The sequence below is a fragment of the Thunnus thynnus genome, chromosome 11 (assembly GCF_963924715.1).
Source record: "Thunnus thynnus chromosome 11, fThuThy2.1, whole genome shotgun sequence".
NCBI lineage: Eukaryota > Metazoa > Chordata > Actinopteri > Scombriformes > Scombridae > Thunnus > Thunnus thynnus.
In genome coordinates, this window is record NC_089527.1 from 19641682 (window position 1) to 19662472 (window position 20791).

General features: G+C 39.6%; 1 protein-coding gene across 13 annotated transcripts in view; it reads right to left on the bottom strand.

Moving 5' to 3' along the window:
* The window catches only part of LOC137192727 (dedicator of cytokinesis protein 9-like), an 82985-nt gene that overhangs the window by 29154 nt on the left and 33040 nt on the right, over positions 1-20791 (bottom strand). For 8 of the 13 annotated variants that reach the window (XR_010930617.1, XM_067603627.1, XM_067603629.1 and 5 more), the window contains exons 2-7: positions 16851-16967; positions 8648-8737; positions 6446-6528; positions 4518-4587; positions 2184-2279; positions 1433-1567 (exon numbers count right to left, since the gene is read on the bottom strand). Coding sequence is in view for 12 of the 13 variants with exons in the window: in XM_067603627.1 (XP_067459728.1) it covers positions 1433-1567; positions 2184-2279; positions 4518-4587; positions 6446-6528; positions 8648-8737; positions 16851-16967 (591 nt within the window). In the remaining variant the exon portion in view is untranslated. Of the gene's footprint in view, positions 1-1432; positions 1568-2183; positions 2280-4517; positions 4588-6445; positions 6529-8647; positions 8738-16850; positions 16968-19835; positions 20116-20791 lie in introns of those variants that run through there. The other 5 variants (XM_067603634.1, XM_067603633.1, XM_067603631.1 and 2 more) reach the window with 1 other exon arrangement.

A 20791-nucleotide genomic window follows, 5' to 3' on the forward strand; every position in this document is an offset into this window, starting at 1 on the left:
TATTCCTACTTTAGACAGTGGGTTAGTATGTGAGAAATGCTTTGTATGTTTGAATATACAATATGTTGGCATTTTAACAAAGCGCAGGAGCAGCTTGAGGCTCAGTATGATGTCACTCCACACGCCATTACAGCTGCAGAGTTAAACATCTGCAGTTCCACACACAGACCAAATACTGCTGGTTGAGTTTAGGTTATATTATGTCTATAACTTCAACAGAGCAGAATACACATAACTATAGTGTATGTGTTGTAAAAGAGGCTGTGCAATGCTGTTGAGTAGCATTAGTGCCAATTAGCAATAGGCTAATCACCAAGTACAGGCTGTGTACTTTAATTAGCAAACCAGGCTCATAGTAAGTGTATAATCAACTAAATCACCTTCACCAAGAGCATCTCCTTAATTGGATGTTTTTTCCAGTTGAAGCAGTAGAAGAATGGGACATAACACTGAAGTGGCTTATTTAAAAACATCAAACTGTGGGACAGGATTTTTATATTTAAATAAGTTGAAGTATGTAAGAAAAAAATTTGTGGCATTTAGTTAAAAATGTTGAAAATATTATCGCACAGAAAACTGACAACAGCTTGTATCTCTCATCTGACTGATCTGAACCTGGAGGTACATTCTTCACTCTGTCCACCACTTAGGAATGTGACAGAGCGAAGGTCTGTGTTTGGAAACAGGGTGGTGCGGAGGTTCGGAGGAACTCAGGGGACGGCATGGATACCATAACCTGCACTGATAAAGCCTCCAAACATCTTAAAGCATTCAAATACCAAATGCACCCCTTCTCCTCCAACAATTCTCCCCCTCCACATGATAGGAATCAGGCAGTCCTGGCGAAACACTCAACCTTCCTTCTCATAACACATTCCACAATAAATATCTGATTAATGCCAGCTGGGCGCCTCCTCAGTCGAATCAGGTCCTTTCCATCTATTGAGATGATAGACAGATGATAATGCACCCAGTGAGTCTTGGCCTACATTCAGATGGCATTGATTGTGAGGCAGTGCACCGAAGTGAGACCTCAGCATTCACCTTGTTTCACCAGCTGAGAGTCAGCAATAAAGCGTGACCCTGGGGAAGAGAGAGCTCAAGTTTCAGGGAAATGGACAGGAGAGATACCTTTCAGCAGCAGTCCACTATTGTTAAAGCAATTTGTTTGAACGTTTTCCAGTTATATTTTATGTTTTAAGCCTGCAAGATGGAAAATACATTTAGAGAAACAAGAATTGTGCAGAGGAAGTTGCTATGGCTGCATTCTCAGTTTACTCCTAGTAAATGACATTTTAATTTCCATTGAGGACCTGGTTACACCCTGTACTACTATGGCGCCAGTAGGGATATCCCGTTTGGCACAAGGGTCACCGTAGTTTAACAATCACTGCCTTCGTGCCAGAGATGATTGGAATATATTAGAGCGTACCTGAACAACACCCATACAAGAGTCCAAGAAAATGGTTCCTTTGGGCTCTTTGGAGATCTTCTCATCCTTGTAGAAGTTTAAATTGTAAGAGCCGTCACCCAGCTGGGTCAGATGGAAATATCTCCTCTTGAACGACTGAAACAATAAGAAGAAATAACATTATGCCTTTCAGTTATTAGAAAAGACAATGCAACATTTTGGTAACAATAATTTCAAGTAGTGTGCACCCTTAGTATTATATAAGATCAGGCTCCAAGTAATAAGAAGCGACATGTATTCATGTAAGATTTTACTTGTCTGTAAAAAGGCAATAACTAAAAAACAGGTGGACAGAGTCATGGAAATACAGTACATTTGGACACACTTTCTCATTCAAGAGAATGGGAGTTGTGCGTTGAAAGTTTTGACTGGTACTGTATTTCTGATGGAAAAACAGACTTTTCCCATGACGATGAAGGAGATCACCTTCATTGCAAAGAACAAGGGTGCTGTCGTATTGAGGACAAGGACAATATGGACATGAAGGCAACTGAGTACGGAATATGTTCCCCACTTGCTTCCCCTGTCTTGTTAATGTTTTTACTTTTTATAAAATATCTTTAAATTATTCTGGATAATAGTGAAAAAATTAGGACCCTGACACCCAAATTTTATCCTTACTTCATACTATAACTACATACACAATATACAAACAATACACTATGCAGTTTTTGTAATTTGTGAAATAATGTGGCTATTCCCACTGTCTCACCCTCATGGTAACGCTGATGGCACTGTTCATATTGCCTTTATAGAGCCAGCCATGTTTGGTGATCCCGCCTTTCTGGGATCCTAGGGAGGCCGTGTCCTGCAGGAGACAAAAAGACACAGTCACGCTGCACCCATTGCAAGGAAAGAAATCTTAGTCATGTAGTTGACTATTGAATTTCGTGTTGAAACAAGTTATAATACTTTAAAATGGCGCAAATGACTCTATAAATCCCCCTAAAAATGGTTTCAATTGTCCAAAATAAACAGATATGCAGAGAAAACTTACTTTACTTAAAGAAGACTCATCAGTAGGAGCATCATATCATAATATCATATCACCAATACTCACTGTATAACACACTCTACCAAAGAATTGGCTTACAGTAATGAAAACCTTTGATCTTGTGGTTTGATGACACAAAGCCCAACATGATGTAGGTCTGTCTCAGTCCAAACAAGCAGGCAGAAGAACATTAAACAAACTATGACTGTGAACTCAAATAAATATCTTGATTTTCACAGCAGATCCATGACACACGGACCCGATCGTCTCACACTTGTAAGGCGGGGTAGCATGAGATCACGTCCTGCGCTGGCAGAGATTACATGTGACAAAACACAAAGCTACCAAGATCCACCGGCTATAATGATCTGTCAAAATAAACCTATTAGGAGGGTAATGAAAAGGGAGGAGATGGGGACAAACTACACAACCATGCCCTGATTTAGGTCATCCTGCATTGACATAAGATGTGTCATTTACATCTTAGACTCCTGACTTTGAAAAACTATAGTGAGGAGTTGTGTACCTGACACTTTCACACACTGAAAAGAGTAAATGGCCTTTCAAGATGTCATTATTCTGATCCAGCTTCTTCTTCTTCTTTTTCAGTCTCATAAAGCAAACAAGGATTTTTAAAAAGTGCTGGCAGGAATTATAATATCTTTAATGTGCCTCATGGAGTAATCTGAAAAGCATCTGGGAAGGTTTGGTGCCTGCTTCTCCGCATCAAAGTCTAGACAACATTCACCAGTCCCCAGAGGGGCATACAAATCCATATAAATCCACCAATTTGCTCCAGAAAACTTTGTCAAGGACAGATAAGAAAGTGCCAACCAAACAGTTGAACCAAAGTCAAATAAAGGGAAGACGAACCAAATCACACAACCAATGTTACAAGTGCTCCAAAACACACAATTGTAAAAATAATTTATTATTTAAATCTGATTTATTTGGGGGGATTTTGGTGGGGAAGAGTTCAAATCCTTTTCTTTCATCTGCACAAGCAACCTCCCTGTTTGGGAAACAAATCTTGGCATGACTGTGGAGGGATGAGGGCCAGAGAAAGAGAGAGGCAAGAGTTGAATCAGGGGTTATTTGGATCTTGTCAACGGCTGTGTGGAGGTCCTGCTCCTCCTGCCCTGTCAGAGGTAAGGCTGACTGTGAGGTAGAACAGGATAGACCCTGACCTATGACGACCTGGCAGAGTTTCACACTTTCAAGTATGCACTTCCCTCAGCTGCATGAACTACAGTAACACACAGTTAAAAGGAAGAGAAACACGTTGTTTTGTTTTCTAAAAACATTAAAAAGGTCATGCAAAGGTATTTGCAAAGTTTGTCTTTCAGGCAATAATCAAGGATACTTTCTTGCCTGTAGGAGGCGTAGTTTGACATATCATGTGAGGAGCGTAGCTCAGGATCATCATCATACATCTTGTGAAGCAGCATGACCTTAAACTATGTTAGATAACGCTGGTTTCAGCCACAGCTTCATATCATCTTTGAACTTTGACTCTGATCAAATCTGAGTATCTGTCAGGTGACGTATGAGCCTCCTTGTGATGCGCTCTAACAAGCTATTCCAAAGACAACAAATACTCATTTAATCAGCGCTAAAATACACACCCAGTCTGTCATACATGAATTAGCAGAGGATGAAAAGATTCAAATACTGCACAGGGGTCTTGAAAATTTCATTGTGAAAAAAAAAAAAAGGCAATTTTGAGACATGGTGCCAGCAAGAGTCTTTAAGTGTAATTAGACTTCATTCTTTCCATTTAATCCAGCTATTAGACATAAAAATGACTTTTATATATTTAACAACTATAATGAAAACAGGAAAGCCAAAACTGATGACTGGAATAAGTCGTATTTAGCTGCATGCAGTCTTTTTAGGGGCGAGGATTTGATTAAAGGGGTCTGATACTAAACAGAAATGCGATCTAGAAACAGGATAACTCAAATGTGCAATAGACACTGTAAATGAGAAGTCAGTAAAGGTTCTACGCACTATTATAAACACTGATAGTAAAGTAGTAGGATAGAAACTCACCTCATCTTTATCCACATCCTCATCCACTTCAAAAACATGGACCGCCAGTTTATCAGGCCTGGACACTTTACTGTGAAATATAATATCAAAACAACAGTGACTAACTACTGTGGAATTGTTGGCACAGTTCTGAGGAAATTACAACATTACTTTAATATCTATTTTACAATTTGAGTCAGCTGCATTTTAAAAGGCAAATATTGATTAATTAGTATTTTTCTATTGCAACACATTTGTCTGATGGCTGAAGCTACTAGTTACTTAGCGGATTAAGACCATACATGTTTGACATTCAAGCTCATATAATATGATATCTGATGAATTTACCACTTCTTCACTATGAACACATTTACTTTGCACATCTACGTTCATTTAACAACTAAAATTCTTTTAATGGGGTAAGTCTGAATCAGGGGTGGAGCTGAATACGGTATTCAGAAAAGCACAAATAGTGGGTTTTTATGAATATTTATTTTGTACATATATTTTACAAATTATTTGTTTTCTGAAAGTAAAAGAAAAAACATGTCAAATGAGTGCACGCAGGTCAGTTGCAGGTCAACTGCTCCGCTGTTTACTTCTATTAGCAGCTCTTAACGAGGGGAGTCACATCCACCGGCTGCATGACGCACATTTCCTTATTTGGACAAAATTCCCGGAGTTGGGGGTGTTTCCCAGAGATAAAGCTGAGCTACCGACATGTGCAAAGATTTCCCAAGTGACGCTACATAATCTGTTGTTCCTCTTCTCCTTTCCACAAAGTTAGATTGTAAAAAATAGGCAATAAATGAAAACTGCAAAGCAATAATCACCTTTGATGATCTTCCCTACACTTTACACACTGTGCTGTCTCTGTGTTATGGGTGTATAAATAGCTACTGGTCTGTCTATACAGTGGCACAGAGCTGCGCTTTAGCTCAGTAGTCAGCGCAGTCGTCTATGATCTGGGAGATTTGATTTTGAGACTCAGTGTAGGGATCTCCTTCCCAAGGCAGTTTATTGATGAACACTTTAATATCCTAAAATTAAAAGTGTAATAAAAACAAAAACAGGATTTTTACACCTATTTCCACTTTTATTTGAATACAAATTCAAATAATTCTACTGCCTCAACAAGTACAAATACAAATACTGGGCTCTCTGCACATCCCTAGTCTGAATATCTTTCTAGCACATGACGTCTAAAGTGGTGTGACAGCGATTATCAGATTTTTCCTTATGTTGTATGTCATTTTTTAATGAAGTAATTTTGATTATATGCAGCTGTCTCTATAAAGTCAGAGTAAATGCATTTTCCAGAGGAGTGGAAAACCAGCACTTGACTGTTCATTGAAGCATGTTAAGGTGTAAACTGCGTGTTGGAAAATGAAAATGTGCCAAAGGTAAGAATCATTTGAAATACGAAAATAGCGTCAGATTTTTAACAAGCGAACCACGTCATGGTGTATTGTTTTAACTTCCCCAGATTCAGTAAAGTGACAAAACATTTGGCAGCAGTGATAGCATGAAGGTCACTGTCAACTCATATTTGAACATAATAACAGTAAAATAGATATTCATAAGGGAAGAGGCTGAAGCTGATGACACAATCTCCTGACAATGAGGGTGGTTTCCACTCTGGCGGCAGTTGGGAATTATCCAGTGAACCGTAAAAAGGAAACACACTTCTGTTGCAAGGAAATAAGATTTATTGATATGTTGCGTTTCCTTGTAATCAAGTCACGACAACATTGTGTCAAACACAAAAAGGGGGCAGCTTATCTTGGTGAACCGAAAACACAAGCAAACCTGTGTGTGACTGGTGTGTGTACTGTGCGTTTTAGTTTAAAATTTCTGGCATCCATGTATTATATGGAGTAGCTGTTGTTACTTGCCCATAATAAGAATGTCTCAGCACACTAACACATTACCTGTAACTACACACTTACTTTGGAAGCTGTCGAAAGTCTCCAGAATAGTCTTCATACTTGTAATTGACAACATGCCAGTCCGTCTTGTAGGTCTTAATGCACTGAGAAGATACAATGAAAACTGATTACAAACCACTCTAACATACTTTACAGTGTCAACACGATACAATATACAGTACAGTAGGACTTAAGGGCTGTGTTAGGGTGTCATTATGCTTGACAAACTAGTTCATACGACATGTTGGGAAACCACGTCTGCAGGCTAAAGTGTTTGTGGCTGTCCTGAATAACAACACTTGAATCTGAATTGAAAATTGGCCATCATAGAGAAGGATGAGATACAATGTAAAATGGGGATAATTTTGTTGTTCACGTGAAAAGTGATAAGAAAAATTCTGTAGAGAATTCAAAAAGAGAGCTTGAGAGAGACGGTCAAACCCTGGCCAAGTGCTGTGTGAAGTGGCCATGAGGTGGAAGTGAAGTGGAAAGTTACAGAAATGGTCAGACGCAGCCTCAGTACTTTCAACTTTGGGAAAGTGTTGGGGGAAGGGGTTTAAGACACTGTCTGACTGTCCGACAAGCACTTCGGTTGAAGCATACTGAAACCTTTAACATAAGTTTTTCCACTCTAAGACAGGTTTACAGTCTGATTATCATCAAAGATCAGCAGATATCCCACTGAGCAGAAATGAACTATCCACAAGATTAAAAAGTATAATGTTGAAATGGTTTGACAAATATGATACACAGTATTGTGATGTGGTTGCCACAATAGAAAGCACAATTACAATAGAATAGTTGTTCTGACCACCAATTGAAGCCTCAATACAATGAAATCAAAAAAAAGATGAGTGTGCGGTAAGCGTTCACACCCCAACCTAATACCCACCAACACAAACTGGGAGGGAGTGTATCTCTATCTCTGTGACTTGGAAAAAAGACATCTGTTCATTGTTAGAGTCAGTGATAGGAGCAGCTCACTTATTTTCCAGAAATGCATGCCGTTTACAAGAACTGCCCCGACGGGCAGATAAAATGCAACCTGATCAGGAGAGCAATCGGAAAAACAGAGAGACTCTCGCTGAGTTTATCTTCACAGCTGTCCTAGTGATGTCACACAACACTTGATCAAGAGTTTTTTTGTATCTTTAAGACATTAGACAAGGCTCCCTTAACAATGACCTTTGACCTGGAAGGTGAACTGTCAGCAGCCAGTTGGTCTTTGGCTTAAAAAACAGTAAGAGCAGTGTGCATGGGCCGGATGGAAAACCACTGATGGTTAGAGGAAAAATACATTCACCCTGTCTTGGCCATAATTCATCATTTTATCAGCAACAACTGGAAAAAACTCACACTGAGCTTTTGCTGTTCATTTTGCTTTGTCTTATTGTCTTATGCTGCAAAAAAAATGACTTTAAGATTTGATTAAAGACTGAAGTGAACATCACAGATGACTCATTTGAGTAAACATGTTCAAGACAAGCAGCATTATAAACAAACACTGACAGAAAAATCTCAGATGTTTGATAAACTCGTGGAATTTAATTACTCTTTATCATTCATTATTCTTCTGGCATAAATAGACATTACTGAGGAAATTCAGTACAGATAGTCCAGTTGATTTGGCAGCCTCCAGTAATGATCTGTAATGAGCACAGTTACAGTCTACGCAACAGCTTCAAAGTTAGATGGAAGCTCCAATTAAGTGGACACATGAAATAAAGAGGTTTCCTGATCTGCGGTGATGTGCTACTGCTTACTGCTAATTTTAGGTAATAAATTGTACCAGACTTTCCATGCACTGCCACCAGGTTTTTTTCACCAGTTCAACAATTAAATAGACTTTATTTGTTTCTACAATTATGATGTTTGATGTCTTACTTACTGGCTAATAGCATTGCAGAAAGAATTGTTGTATGTAAATGTACTTGTGTGTGCTTTGTGCGTCCGACCTGCACACTAGTGGTCTCTCTTATAATCATAAAGATTACACTGACATAGTTTAAATAAGCCTACTCTACGTTAGTGTCAGTGGTTCAGTTGCTCATGTGGGATTACTGCCCCTGAATGCTCCCAGTATTTCCTTTAAATGTTAAATTTTATCTACATATTTTAATGTTTTGTTGACACTCATATTGAGAGGAATATTCATATCCCAGCTGTCCTTTTTATGGCTTGAAAAAGGTTGTATATGTCATTTCATACTGTACCACAGCTTACCTCTTGGACAAACAGACTCTGGGCATCTCTCTCTGCATTTTCAGGCACTGTAGGGTAGAGGCTTCTGCCTTGCCGCCTCAAAGTTGAAATCTGCGAGACAAAGCAAGATTTCATTCAACAAGAAAAACAGAACAGGGGATTTACAACAGACCACAACACAGTGATGATCAACACAGTAAAAGTGAAATTGAAAATGTGGAAGACATTTCTCCGGCTGGACACCTTTTTCCCAGAATTACAGTGGGCGGTCTCAGCTGGACACAATTGCTGTTCTTTTAAATATTGTTTTATGCTAGGGAAAGGGCAGATGTCTTTCTGAGGATTCAACAGGGCAGAATGTGCGGGAGGGCAGGATGCTTACCCATACTACTCATCTCCAGGACCCACAGACACACCCTGACTCTGGCTCTCTGCCACTGTTGTACAGGCGGTCTCTGATTAATCGGCGTCTCAGTGCCTCTAATGCTTCCCTAAAGCCTTTCTCTAATGACCAACGGGTTCACTCTGCCAAACTGCAGTTTCACAGCAGGGACAAGACGCAAGGCTCTGCCCTCTAAGTAAAAGCCCACAATCGTATTTACAAAACACAACCCAGCATATAGAGTTAATATATTTTGACGCCATAGGAAAATAATCAATAACCTTCCTTTCTCATTCATCCACTCGACAAATACAGAATAAAGCTTTCCTAAAACGTTCCTTAACAAGAAAAACATCCACTTTGAGCGATTACTGTACACAATTGACTGCAATGCAGGACTAATACTGTTGAAGTTCTTAGCACAGATTATAATAAATTCATTGCAGTTATAAATACAAGCCACTTTTCAAGTGCTCATTCAGCGTTTGAAATACAACATCTCATTTAAAGTTACGACAAGGAACTTTCATTTTGTGTTGATTTTGGTGGCCCCTGTGGACAAAAGCGGTAGTGTTTCCTGGAATGAAGACTGCGTTTCCCATGAGCACCACCACTTTGTGTCGTAAAGATGCGGCTTGCGTGTTATTACTATTTTTTTACCGCCCGCATTCTGCAAAGACCTGCCCCTAGTCTGCCTCTGATTGGCTCTGACCCTGATATTTTCACCCTAACCTTCTCGATGAGTACAGTTACAGTTTACACAACCATCTCACTCCTCATGCCTAAACCTAACCAACCTAACTAACAAAGGCAACGAGTACTAGCCAATTAGAGGCAAAGCAGGGCGGGTCTTCATGGAAGGATGGTGGGAAAAAAAAGGCGTGGCTAGTGCGTGCATTTGTTTGGAAGTGAGTGAAAGAAAGACGCTACTTATTTTTAATGCTATTTTTTTTAAACACAGCTGTTTGCAGGATAAATAGCAATGAAGTAATGTATCTGTTTGTGACTATGTTAGATCAATGATTGTAACATGATGATGGTGAAAGTAAACTTTGTTTTAGTACTGTTCATACACCTAGGTTACATGTAAGGTTGAATTCACACCAAGTCCGTGTGTGGGGTGTGGTTGTGTGGAGGTGTGGGCATGTTTATTTGTGCTTTAGAACATAACCACTGTGAAACAGTCAGAAAATAACGTTTTATTTCTCTGATTCACTCCTGTCCTCACTACACTACCACTCTTTCTCTTCATTAACTCTCTAGCTCGCTTGACCACTGCTGCTCTCCCCCCCTCTCTCTCTCTCTTTTTCTCTCATCTTTTTTAAAATTAGTCAGGAAGCGGACAACGAGTCTAACTTTACTTAACGTTATCAAACAAAGAGAAATGTCCTCCCCTCGTCCTAGTAATGTCTTTGTACACCCTCATGCTACAATGCTACATATAATGTAAACATAGGCTCTTCCGATCTGCGTGCCATAAATCATTTTGTCTAATTTTGCGGGGAATCCAACATAAAGAGGCATCAGTATTAAATTCAGACTGTTGCATAACCAGTTAAAAGTTCCTTGTAGTAACTTTAAGATCCCTCATGATAAAGACATGTTTTAGAGCTCTCTTCCAACATTTGACCCTTTGGTATTTTAAAGAGCTAGAAACAGAACACAAATAATGTCTCAGAGACACTAGAGAGGACTTGCCTCGTGTGGCTGACAGAGAGGGGAATATTGTCAAAAAATACATCAAAAAAAGAGGAAACTTCATTTTCCCTTCTTGACTTTCATTCATTAACACTCCTCCAATGGGCTTGGCTCCAACAGTACCTATGTGACTTCCAGTAAAGTATATATATATATATTTTAAGATTATAGCGATGAATATCAAAAGTATTTCAAGATAGCAGGAAATCTTACACTTCATGTATTTTTTTTTCAAACAGCAGATTGTTAAAACTTGAGTATGATACTCCAATGAGTGACAATATTTCCATCAAGTCTTTGCAGGAGGATTAATTCTGACTGTAAAACTAATGTGCATTTGACCCCACATAATCCCCGTGAGCAAGTGGGAAATATAAATACAAGCATTATGTGATGGCAGTTCAGCTGACTTAGTTAAAAGGAAACAAATGAATTCTGGCTTTGTGTGTGAGTTTAAGGCTTGTCTGATGTGAATGCGAGCTGCGTTTTCTATGATTGTGAAGGATGCAGACAATACCTCTCTCTATCTCTATCTTTTCTTAACACATGTATTGAAATGAAATGTGTTTGCTGTAGAAATATGTTCCATATCATTAGTTTACAATCCAATTTACTGCAGACCTAAATGAATGAAACTACTTTAACCAAATAATATGTGTATCTATTGAAGAACAAACATTAGTCAAGTGCTAACCACATATGGCAATCAGCCAAATGTGTGTATAATCTCCAAATATTTCTACATCTAAAACAAATTTACACACAAAATGAGAGCCCAGGTAGCCAGTCTAAAGGAATTACTTCAAACAACCTTAAAAACAACAAGTTTATGGAATAAATATAACAATTTTTTACAACTGTCTAACTTTTAAAAATCATGATGATCATGAAATCATGAATAGAATGGTTTCCCATTCATGAGAAGATAAATTGTGCAACACTGTCAGAGTTACACTGATTATTTTAATTAGGGACGTCAACAGTTAACTGTTAACTGGTTAACTGCAGAGAATATTTTGGACCGGTTACACATGTCGGTCTATAGGTTAATTTGCATACACATTCTGCTAATGGCTAGACAGTTATGTGTTCACAACATCACATCTTCTTTTTAAATGGATAAAGTAGCGATGTAAAAACTGACTTCTACAAAGAGTGTTGCATTATGGGTTGTTTGTAGCATTAATGTTGCTAGGCTAACGAGTCTGTTTATAGTGAGTGTGTTTGAGTCAGTCAGCCCTAAAAGTGTTTTGTTAGTCTAGTTTAACCTGCAGGAGTTTCTGAAGGCTCGTGTAACATGTTTTTCTGCCACAGAGGAAATAAATTCATGACAAGTGAAAACGAGTCCAAAGCATCTTCTAACGTGTCTACTGCAGGAACAGAATATGTCAAGCTGTCAAATACCACTGTGACAGATGATAAAGAGCTCAAAAAGACAAACAGGCAGTCTTATAAATGCTAACTGCTGACTAACTGAGTGTGTAACTATACTATGATGTAAGTTATATTCAAAAAGTAACATTTTTTTCCCAAAAGCAGGTGTTGGAAAAGGGGGGCTCGTCTTATAATCAGGGTCACCTTATATTTGTGCCAATATGGTACTGGCATTATGCTGTACCACATTAAGAACAAGGACCTGACTGTCATGTCCTAGGATGGCTCGCAGTCACAGCCGGGGGGAGAAAGTGTGATGTACGCCGGTCTGAGGCCATCAGCCAGTTGGTTTGCTGAATGATTGAGACTAATATGCTGCCAATCAGTGTAGTAGAGGGTGTGGGATTGAAAGAGCTAGTTCAGTACATCAAGCTCGAGTATGTTATGCTATTGAGCTACTGCGACTAAACACATTGAAAATCACTTCGAGGTAAAGAAGGATGAGCTAAAAATCAAGCTAGCCAGGGCAGACAAGCTAGCTATGACCACTGACTGCTGGACAGCTCTCACAAATGAAAGTTACAACTTTTCTTAAAAATCAACTGGTTAGTTACCAGTTAATAGGTGTCGGTCTATCAAAAGCAAAATTAACTGACACTGACATCCCTATTTGTAATCTTTACACACCATGGCAGCGATTCCTCTTTTTAACAATAGTTATGTAGTATAAGTTTTTTTCTTATCATGGTACTTTTAATGCTAATTGATGCACAAATAGTGAAAAAACCAGCTTTAAGACAATTAGCAGTAATTCATACAATAATCATGATCACTTCATTAATGTGTCTTGAGTGACACTAAAGCTTTTTTGTCTCTCTGTTCACCTTGCATTAGGTGTCAGACTGAGCACTAGTCAATTTTTTTTACAAATTCCAAACCGAGCTCGTATTTGGGAATCTGAAGTCTCCCTTTCCTCTCTGCTAGCCAGGTTTCCTGCAGGGGAGATGGTAATCTTTGTAATCCAAGCAGCAGAAGTAAACAGGCATGGAGGTGAGAGGGAGCCAGGAAGTGGGCAACAGGAAGCTTTTAATTGGACTACAAGTCACCAGGGAGAACCATAAGATTCTCTGGTGAAAGAAGACTAAAATTAGCAAAGGATATAGTTGTGCTCAGCAGGAAACCATGACCATTTTATTTGCAAAATTCTCCTTTCTCAACCTGACCTGAACCAAAGTGCAAATATGCACTTTACACTTCAGCACTGATCTCATATATCCTGGTTTCAACCTGATATTAAAAACATACAGCATGTTGTGTGTCTCTAGTCATTTGAAAAATGTTAGGTGGTTGAAGTAAAGGAAAAAAGTTGTAAAACTGAAAAGATTAGTGTATTAATCAGAAAAATAATTGCCTGGTTGTAGCTTCTCCAATGTGAGGATTTGGTGTTTCCTCTGTTTAATTTCACTGTAAACTGAATATTTTTGGGGTTTTGGACTGTTTGTTAGACAAAACAAAATCTGAAGATATCACCTTGACTCTTGTAAAACTGAAATGGATTGATGTTTTTCACTATTTGCTGACATTTTATAGCATAAACAGTTAATAGATGAATCGACAAAGTAACTAGCAGATTAAATGATTAAAAAAATAATCATTAGTTGCAGACAAGTGGGCTTTACGCTGGGTGGGCTTGAGTACTGTACACCTCAAATTGAAGAAGCGAGGGATAGAAAGGGTGGTAATCCTGGGCAAATTTCTCCAGAAACCTTGCAGAGAGAGCACAGAGAAACAACTCCACTTTGCTAACAACTTCCAGATCAAAACCAGATGGAGATGATATAAACATTGCCTCAGAAAAGAACAGTACCAACACATGACTTTTGATGTGCCAGCGGGGGATAATATAAGGTATTGACCTGATAGTGGTTTCTATTGTGGAGGAAAAGAGAAACACAGGATTTATACAAAAATAACTCACTGACAGAGGAGCTCTTTCTGCTTGTTTTGGCCTTGATTTATCACCAACTAGCACTGTATACTTAGCACTCTCTCAGCATATTGAGGTCTCTGTATGAATACATACTGGTGTCACCTCCTTTCACTAAAAGCACCCAGCACTCAAAAGGTCGCTGACACAGAAGCTGATTGAAACCTTACTTGAACAACAGTCTGTGGAGGCTGGAACAGATGTTAGGTTCAATCACTGTGCCTCTGGTGTTTTTTTTTTCTCAGTCAGAATCACCTGTCAGCCCCTGACAACGTACTGTTTATGTGTAAAGCTGGTATGTTGTGTTCATAACAGCAGGCTTGAGGAGCGTGATACAAGAGAAGACAAAGTCAAGGCTACTCTGCTGTCACTGGGCACCCAGCTGCCAGGTCTTTGCAAACTGAAAAAAGCTCCGCAAAAACCCCTGGCTTTATCAAGAGCCTAACCCAGAGTTAAAAACACTTTATTTTCCCTTTTTGTCTTAAGTCTGTCCAACATAGCCTCATTCATGCTCATTAAGATAAGTTTGTACAGTTCTGTGAGAGTGTCCCTTACACACTGGAAACCAGCAACATTGCCAGGGCCATGTATATGGGTCAGGCAGCAGTTTTAGTCATTCACATTTCACGCACATATGTCATTTTCATGGAAAAAAAGCTTGTGTCAAGTCCGTTCCCACATGACAAGACCATTCCATGAAGATCAAATAATGCTCACATATGTCTGCAATTCTCTGTTTCTATTTTTGTCCTAATTATATTATTGTTGCATAGCAATTTAGCAGATTGATTAAAAAACCCATCAGGTGTATTCAGGTGTTAGCATATAAATAATTGATTTTTTTAATCCAAACAATTTACAAATTACCATTACTCTTTATACAATGTCCATGTCTGCTATGGCAGAAATGGACAACTAATAACACTCAACGGTCTTATCAGAATTCCTGAGTATGATGGTGGTATTGGTTTTAAAAAATTATATAACCAACATGGTTTGAGTATTGGTAACAGAGAAGAAAATAATCTTCAGGCACTCTTAGGTAAAGCAAGGAGAGACGTTATATTAAAAGACTTTATTCACTCAGGCATATTTGTTAAATTGCTGACCAGTTTCGACCTCACAGGGTTTTCATCAGGGCAGAAAGGGTGAAAACAGACTTCCTACACCTGTGACCTGGTACTCTAAGTGGTACTGGAAACAATAAAGGAAATGGAAATAATAAAGGGACCAACGAATGCAGGAAACCAAGCTATCAAAAAAACATGAAAATATTAATAAAAATAAGAAATAATCATACAAATCATAACACTCAGAATGATCCTTGGTAAGTGCAACTAAGGAAGCTGCTTATAAAAAGGGTTTATAATCTATTTCCTCATTCAAACCTGGATATACTGAGGCATCAGATTTAAAAATCCATTAGGTTTCTCTTTGCAGCAGTTTTTGTTTTCTATGTTTTGAATCAATTGCATCAAAATGTTAATTTAACTTTAATTAAGTGGTATGTTGATGCAACAACAAACCACAATGATGCAGCACTTTGGTTCTTTGAGGAAAAAGTCACAGATGCTGGAGCTTTTGATCAATACTTGGACTTCCTGAGTCTCTCTGCTAAACTCACTGCTCTATGAAAAATCCCTCTCTCTCCAGTGTCCTCAGCGTCTTACACGAAAAAATCAATTCCAGCTTCTCTACCCAGTCGACAACGACATGGAGCACAGCCCCACATATAAATGTTACAGTGCAGGTGTGAGAGGGAGGACTGAGATTAAGCATTTTAATGTGCACCAATAATTTTTTTATACTCACATGAAACAATAAATAGTAACTTTATACAACATTTGCTACCTCTTATTTGTACTGTTTTATTCTCCAATGCGGGTACTCAAAGGAAAGATGTTAAAGTCATCATGGCAAAACAAAGGCTTCTCTCACTGAAAGGAGAGCTATAACAGTAAAATCCCAGACTATAAAATTTCCACTAAACCGTGAGAAGGCAGGGTGAGATTTGAGGACATACAGTACATCTCATTGCCGCAGCGGGTACGGACATCTTTCAAAGTAGTCTCATTTCCTGAAGTAGCAGCGCTGGGCCAGATTTCCATTTTAGATTTTCCATCCTCAACGTGGAAAGTGTGAGGGAGCGAACGTCCTGTGCAATGTGGCTAGAGATAACACTTACTCTGTCACAACATAGGAGACAGAATGAGCCAATTAAACAGATGGCCCCTGACCCCTCTCTCGCTACAGTATGGAGGGATGTAAACAAAAGGAAAGCCTCTGTGAACGACCCCACCCAGTACTCACAACATTGGCCGCGCCTGTGCCAAAGGAAAAGACTTCAGAAGCCAAACAAATACAACAAAGAAAACACGCAAGTGGGAGGTGACCAATGATGTTGGACAGATAACATTAAATGGTGTGACCTCGTATGGTTATGGAGCACATTAAAAAAAAAAAAAAAAAGTTTTTCGGGACATGTATCATAAGTAGCTGAGCTGACATTTCTTTGTTCAACATTTGTCTTGAGTGCACTATTTTCTACAACAGTAACATGAGGAAATCAAAGCCATAACTCTTGTGGTGTTATTACCACTCCCTAAGCTTCATACAGTAGTGCCAAACACTTAACATCACTTCCATAAAACCTTCCTAACTTCCTATACCAACATTATCCTGGCAACGATACTGGGAACCACATTTACTGAGATATTTGCCCCAGTCACCAAGTGCGGATGTGACACATTCTGCTCAGGAAACATGCATGGTGTGAAACTCACCTCAAAGTCCTCCAGGGGGAACTGCAGCATGTCTCTGAGAACATCACTGAGGATCTGCGTCTTCCTCTGGACCAGCACATTTTCATAGTCCAGCGGCTCGATCACCTTGGGTTTCACCTGGAGAACACAGACAGAGCACTCTGTTACAGGGACATTTTGTTGTAAGTTCACCATTACTGTACAGTCTGGCATTAAAGGTAACATGCATCACAAGAGACAACTTTTAGGAGGAAATATACTGTATTTCTAATTGAATTGGTAGTGAGCTGAACTCATCTTTAATCCTGAAAGACCTCACAACTAACAAACTACTGCTATGTATGTGTTCACTTGTGGCACAGTAACAACAGAGACTAGTATGTGCATGGAAAATGTACAGTTATGTCAACATGTCTGACATGTATGCACAGCATCTAAGCATCTGATGTATAAGCATGCAGATTTGAAATCCAACAGGTGAAGCATTTGATATGCACAGGAGCAGAGATGATGCAGTGCACAGACAGGTCTCTAAACTGATCGATCTAGCTGTACTTTCACATTGGACTACACCAGCACATGCTATCTGTTAGATACACTGAGATAAGTCTTTCAGGGCTTCATCTGGCCGGAGAAAATGCATCCGCCTCAGAAGTGGGAGGGTCTTGATGAGCTTATCCCTTCGTGACGAGCCAACACGCATGACATGTCAGTCAAAGAAACGATCACACTCCACTTCAATTATAGGCACTGCATACAAGACAAGTTATGCACTAGTTTCCACTCTTTTAGTTACATTAATCAGAAATTAGGTTGAGCTTACAAATGCCATGTTGTTTTATATCTGACTCTCAGAGCAGATGTGGCTATGTAATCAGAAGTTGATCACGGAATTATGGGACACTGTGACAAAGTGTCTGTATAACGTTGAAGTATTGATGCACTAAACTCCAGTGGCCGAGGCCGGAGAGAGCTTATAAGCTGAAGAGATACAGTGGCCATTAGATGGAAAGTAAGCTCTCAACACTTTTAGCACATGGGACAAGAGGATAAATCTAACAGCCAGAGAGATAGCAAAGTACAAAATGAACAGTGACACACCGCCAGAGTTCACGGCTGAGTGACAGCACTGCTCACATGTTGCTTCCACATCTGGGACTCATAATGCTAGCATGATCTCAGAAAGGGAGAGTCATGGATAATGACCTGCTTAAATACATGTTGCCAACAACCTTGTTAATAACAACAGCGCAGCGGCTCACACTGAGGGCAGAGGGGGGCAGGACCTTGTATCAGTTTTCAAGGACAAGGAGGGGGGTAGCAGAGAGGAGACGGTGCCACCATGTCTGCCAGCTTAAGCAGTTGTGACATTATCAGTCATTATATAAACACGGTTTATTCACAACTGTATCTGGACACAGCTCACAGAGTAATAATTTAATGCAGTCACAGTTCAGCAAACAGTTTTTTTTTCTCTCTAAGACAGGAAAGAAGAAGTGGAGAGATTGAGGCAGAGATGAATGCTGGCAGAACAGGTAAGTCAGGAAGGATTTAAAGACATCAGAGAGATAAGATGTATGTGTATGTGTGTCTGTGTCTTGCTTGCTCCAATGTCTAAAATCTCTACATCTCTATACATAGCCAGACAGCCTGTGCCAGACACTGAAACCTTAAGGAACATCAGGTACAAACAGAGGATTTGACATTATTATCTGATGTCCGGAGAAAAAAAAAGCAATAACACAGAAGCTGATGAAGCAGAAACACCTCCTGCAAGAGAGACACCTTCCACACAAAAACAAAGGGAGAGCATTTTGTCTGGGAGAACATTTTACTGCTACAAATACCTGATGAAACTTGAGTTGCAGCACTCAAAAACCCTGCAATTAAAGTGGCTAAACAATTCTGATATTTAAATAAAGTAACTGCTGAAAGACTTGACCACATTATAGGGACAGTGCCCTCTTCTCACCAGTGATGGATTCCTAACCCCACACTGTTGTTGCTGACTATTGTCTCTTTGCATCCCCCTCTGGGCTTTTCCACATTGCTTTGTCAGTGGTTCAAGGTGGTCAACCACCAGTACACTCAGCACTGTGTAAGAAAAATCAGCATTCATAGGCAAGAGCACGGTCATTCCCTCAAACCACGATGGACCTCAACTCAACTTTTAAATTATCTTACTTGAAGTTGGCTTTTTAAAGCACTTGTTGAGTTTCTGACTTACAACAGTACATCTTAACTGTCAATCAGGGAATATTGTTGGATTTCGACAATAACACATAAACAACTTTGAATGCAGTATATATATATATATATATATATAATACAGACTAGAACAATGCATTCTGCGTATGAAACATCTGTATATTTAAGTGAGCAAACAGACAGCTCTGCCTGGAGAAAGCATAAAACAAACATATGAAGCCGTCTCTTCCACTCCCTCACCACAGTGATCTAGCAGCTGTTTATCTGCATCTCCCACTCCTCCCATCACTGCACCCTCTAACAGGCTTGAACAATGGTGCTGTGTAGTGCCGCTGTACTAACCAATACATTAAATCTATTGCTACTGACTATTCAGATGGCTTTGAAAAGACCCAACCTCTGGAAACCTGTATCTTCAGGGCAGGGCACTATTGCTGTCATTCAGGTTGACTTTTGAGCCAAATTAAATGTTTTACAAGCCAAGTTAATAACTGAGAATAAACTTGAGGAAACTGCTGTTAGTGCTGGTAAAGTCCAACATTCCTTTTTGTTGGTGCTAACGTTGCATTTTTTTGTTTGTTTTTTTACACTGGAGTTTGCTGCGCTGTGTAAAATGAAAGAGATGACAAAAGCGAACCGGCACCGATGCTCATGTGACACCTGCTCCGAAACTTTATGACTGTTGTTAACCTTTACAGCATTACATACTGTAAGACGCACTTGCACACAAGCAAACTTTTTAACACAAATCAAAAACGTCAAATTTGTCAATACATCCACAATCTTTGAATGACTTACCACCACCTGTGGCACTGTGTCTACCTCAGTCTCAGCTGCAGCCAAACTCTTATACTGCTGAGGACTCTCAATGACTAACTCCTTCTTTGGAGCTTTACTCGCCCTTCCTTGCATTGTCAACAGTTGTGGTAAGATATCTCCGAGCTAGATCCCAAAGAGAAGTAGGCAGCCAGCATGTCCGATGGAGAAAAATCCTTATACTGGCAAAAGTTTGAGAAGTTTGTATTCCTCCCTTATAGACTCGCACTCACGCCCTCCCTTCTCTGCTCTGTCTGAGTGCACTGGACTCACACTCAGGCTGAGGAGATGATGGCCCCTCCTACACTCAGCTGTGCTGCCCGGGGGAGTTAAACACCCTCTCACACACACAGACACACACACACACACACTAATGTTATCTGACCCCGCACCGTCCACCTGCACAGTGACACGGGGTTGACAAAGGCAAACAAAAGACACGCATTCCTCAAGTATTACAGTCTGGTCAGGGACTGTCCACGCCTTGTGTGGGACAGCTGAAATAAGAGCTGGCTTACATTTCATCAAGAGGAAGAAGCTAGGAGAGAATGAGGGCAATTCCGTTGCATTTGTGCGGAAATATTCAAAGAAACCAGTCAAAGAATACATACAGTATGAGGGCACCCACTAGCTGCAGTGATTTAGCACGTAAACATCAGATAAGCTGCCAGACTGAGCTCATCAGATTGTAGCAGGCGCTTCAGAAACAACACGGACAAATCTTGACCCATTTTAACTGCTAAGACCAAGATTGAGGACTGAAGAGCAAATCATTCATCAGTCAGTCAAATTAGTCATCACAAACTATGAAAGACAAACATGAGTCATTTACATTTTTATTTCCAGCAAGAGGCCTATTTCACAAAAGCGATTTGCGAGCACAATAGTAAATAGTGCCAGAGCCCCATCAAATGTTTGCCGCACGCAAATTGCTGATA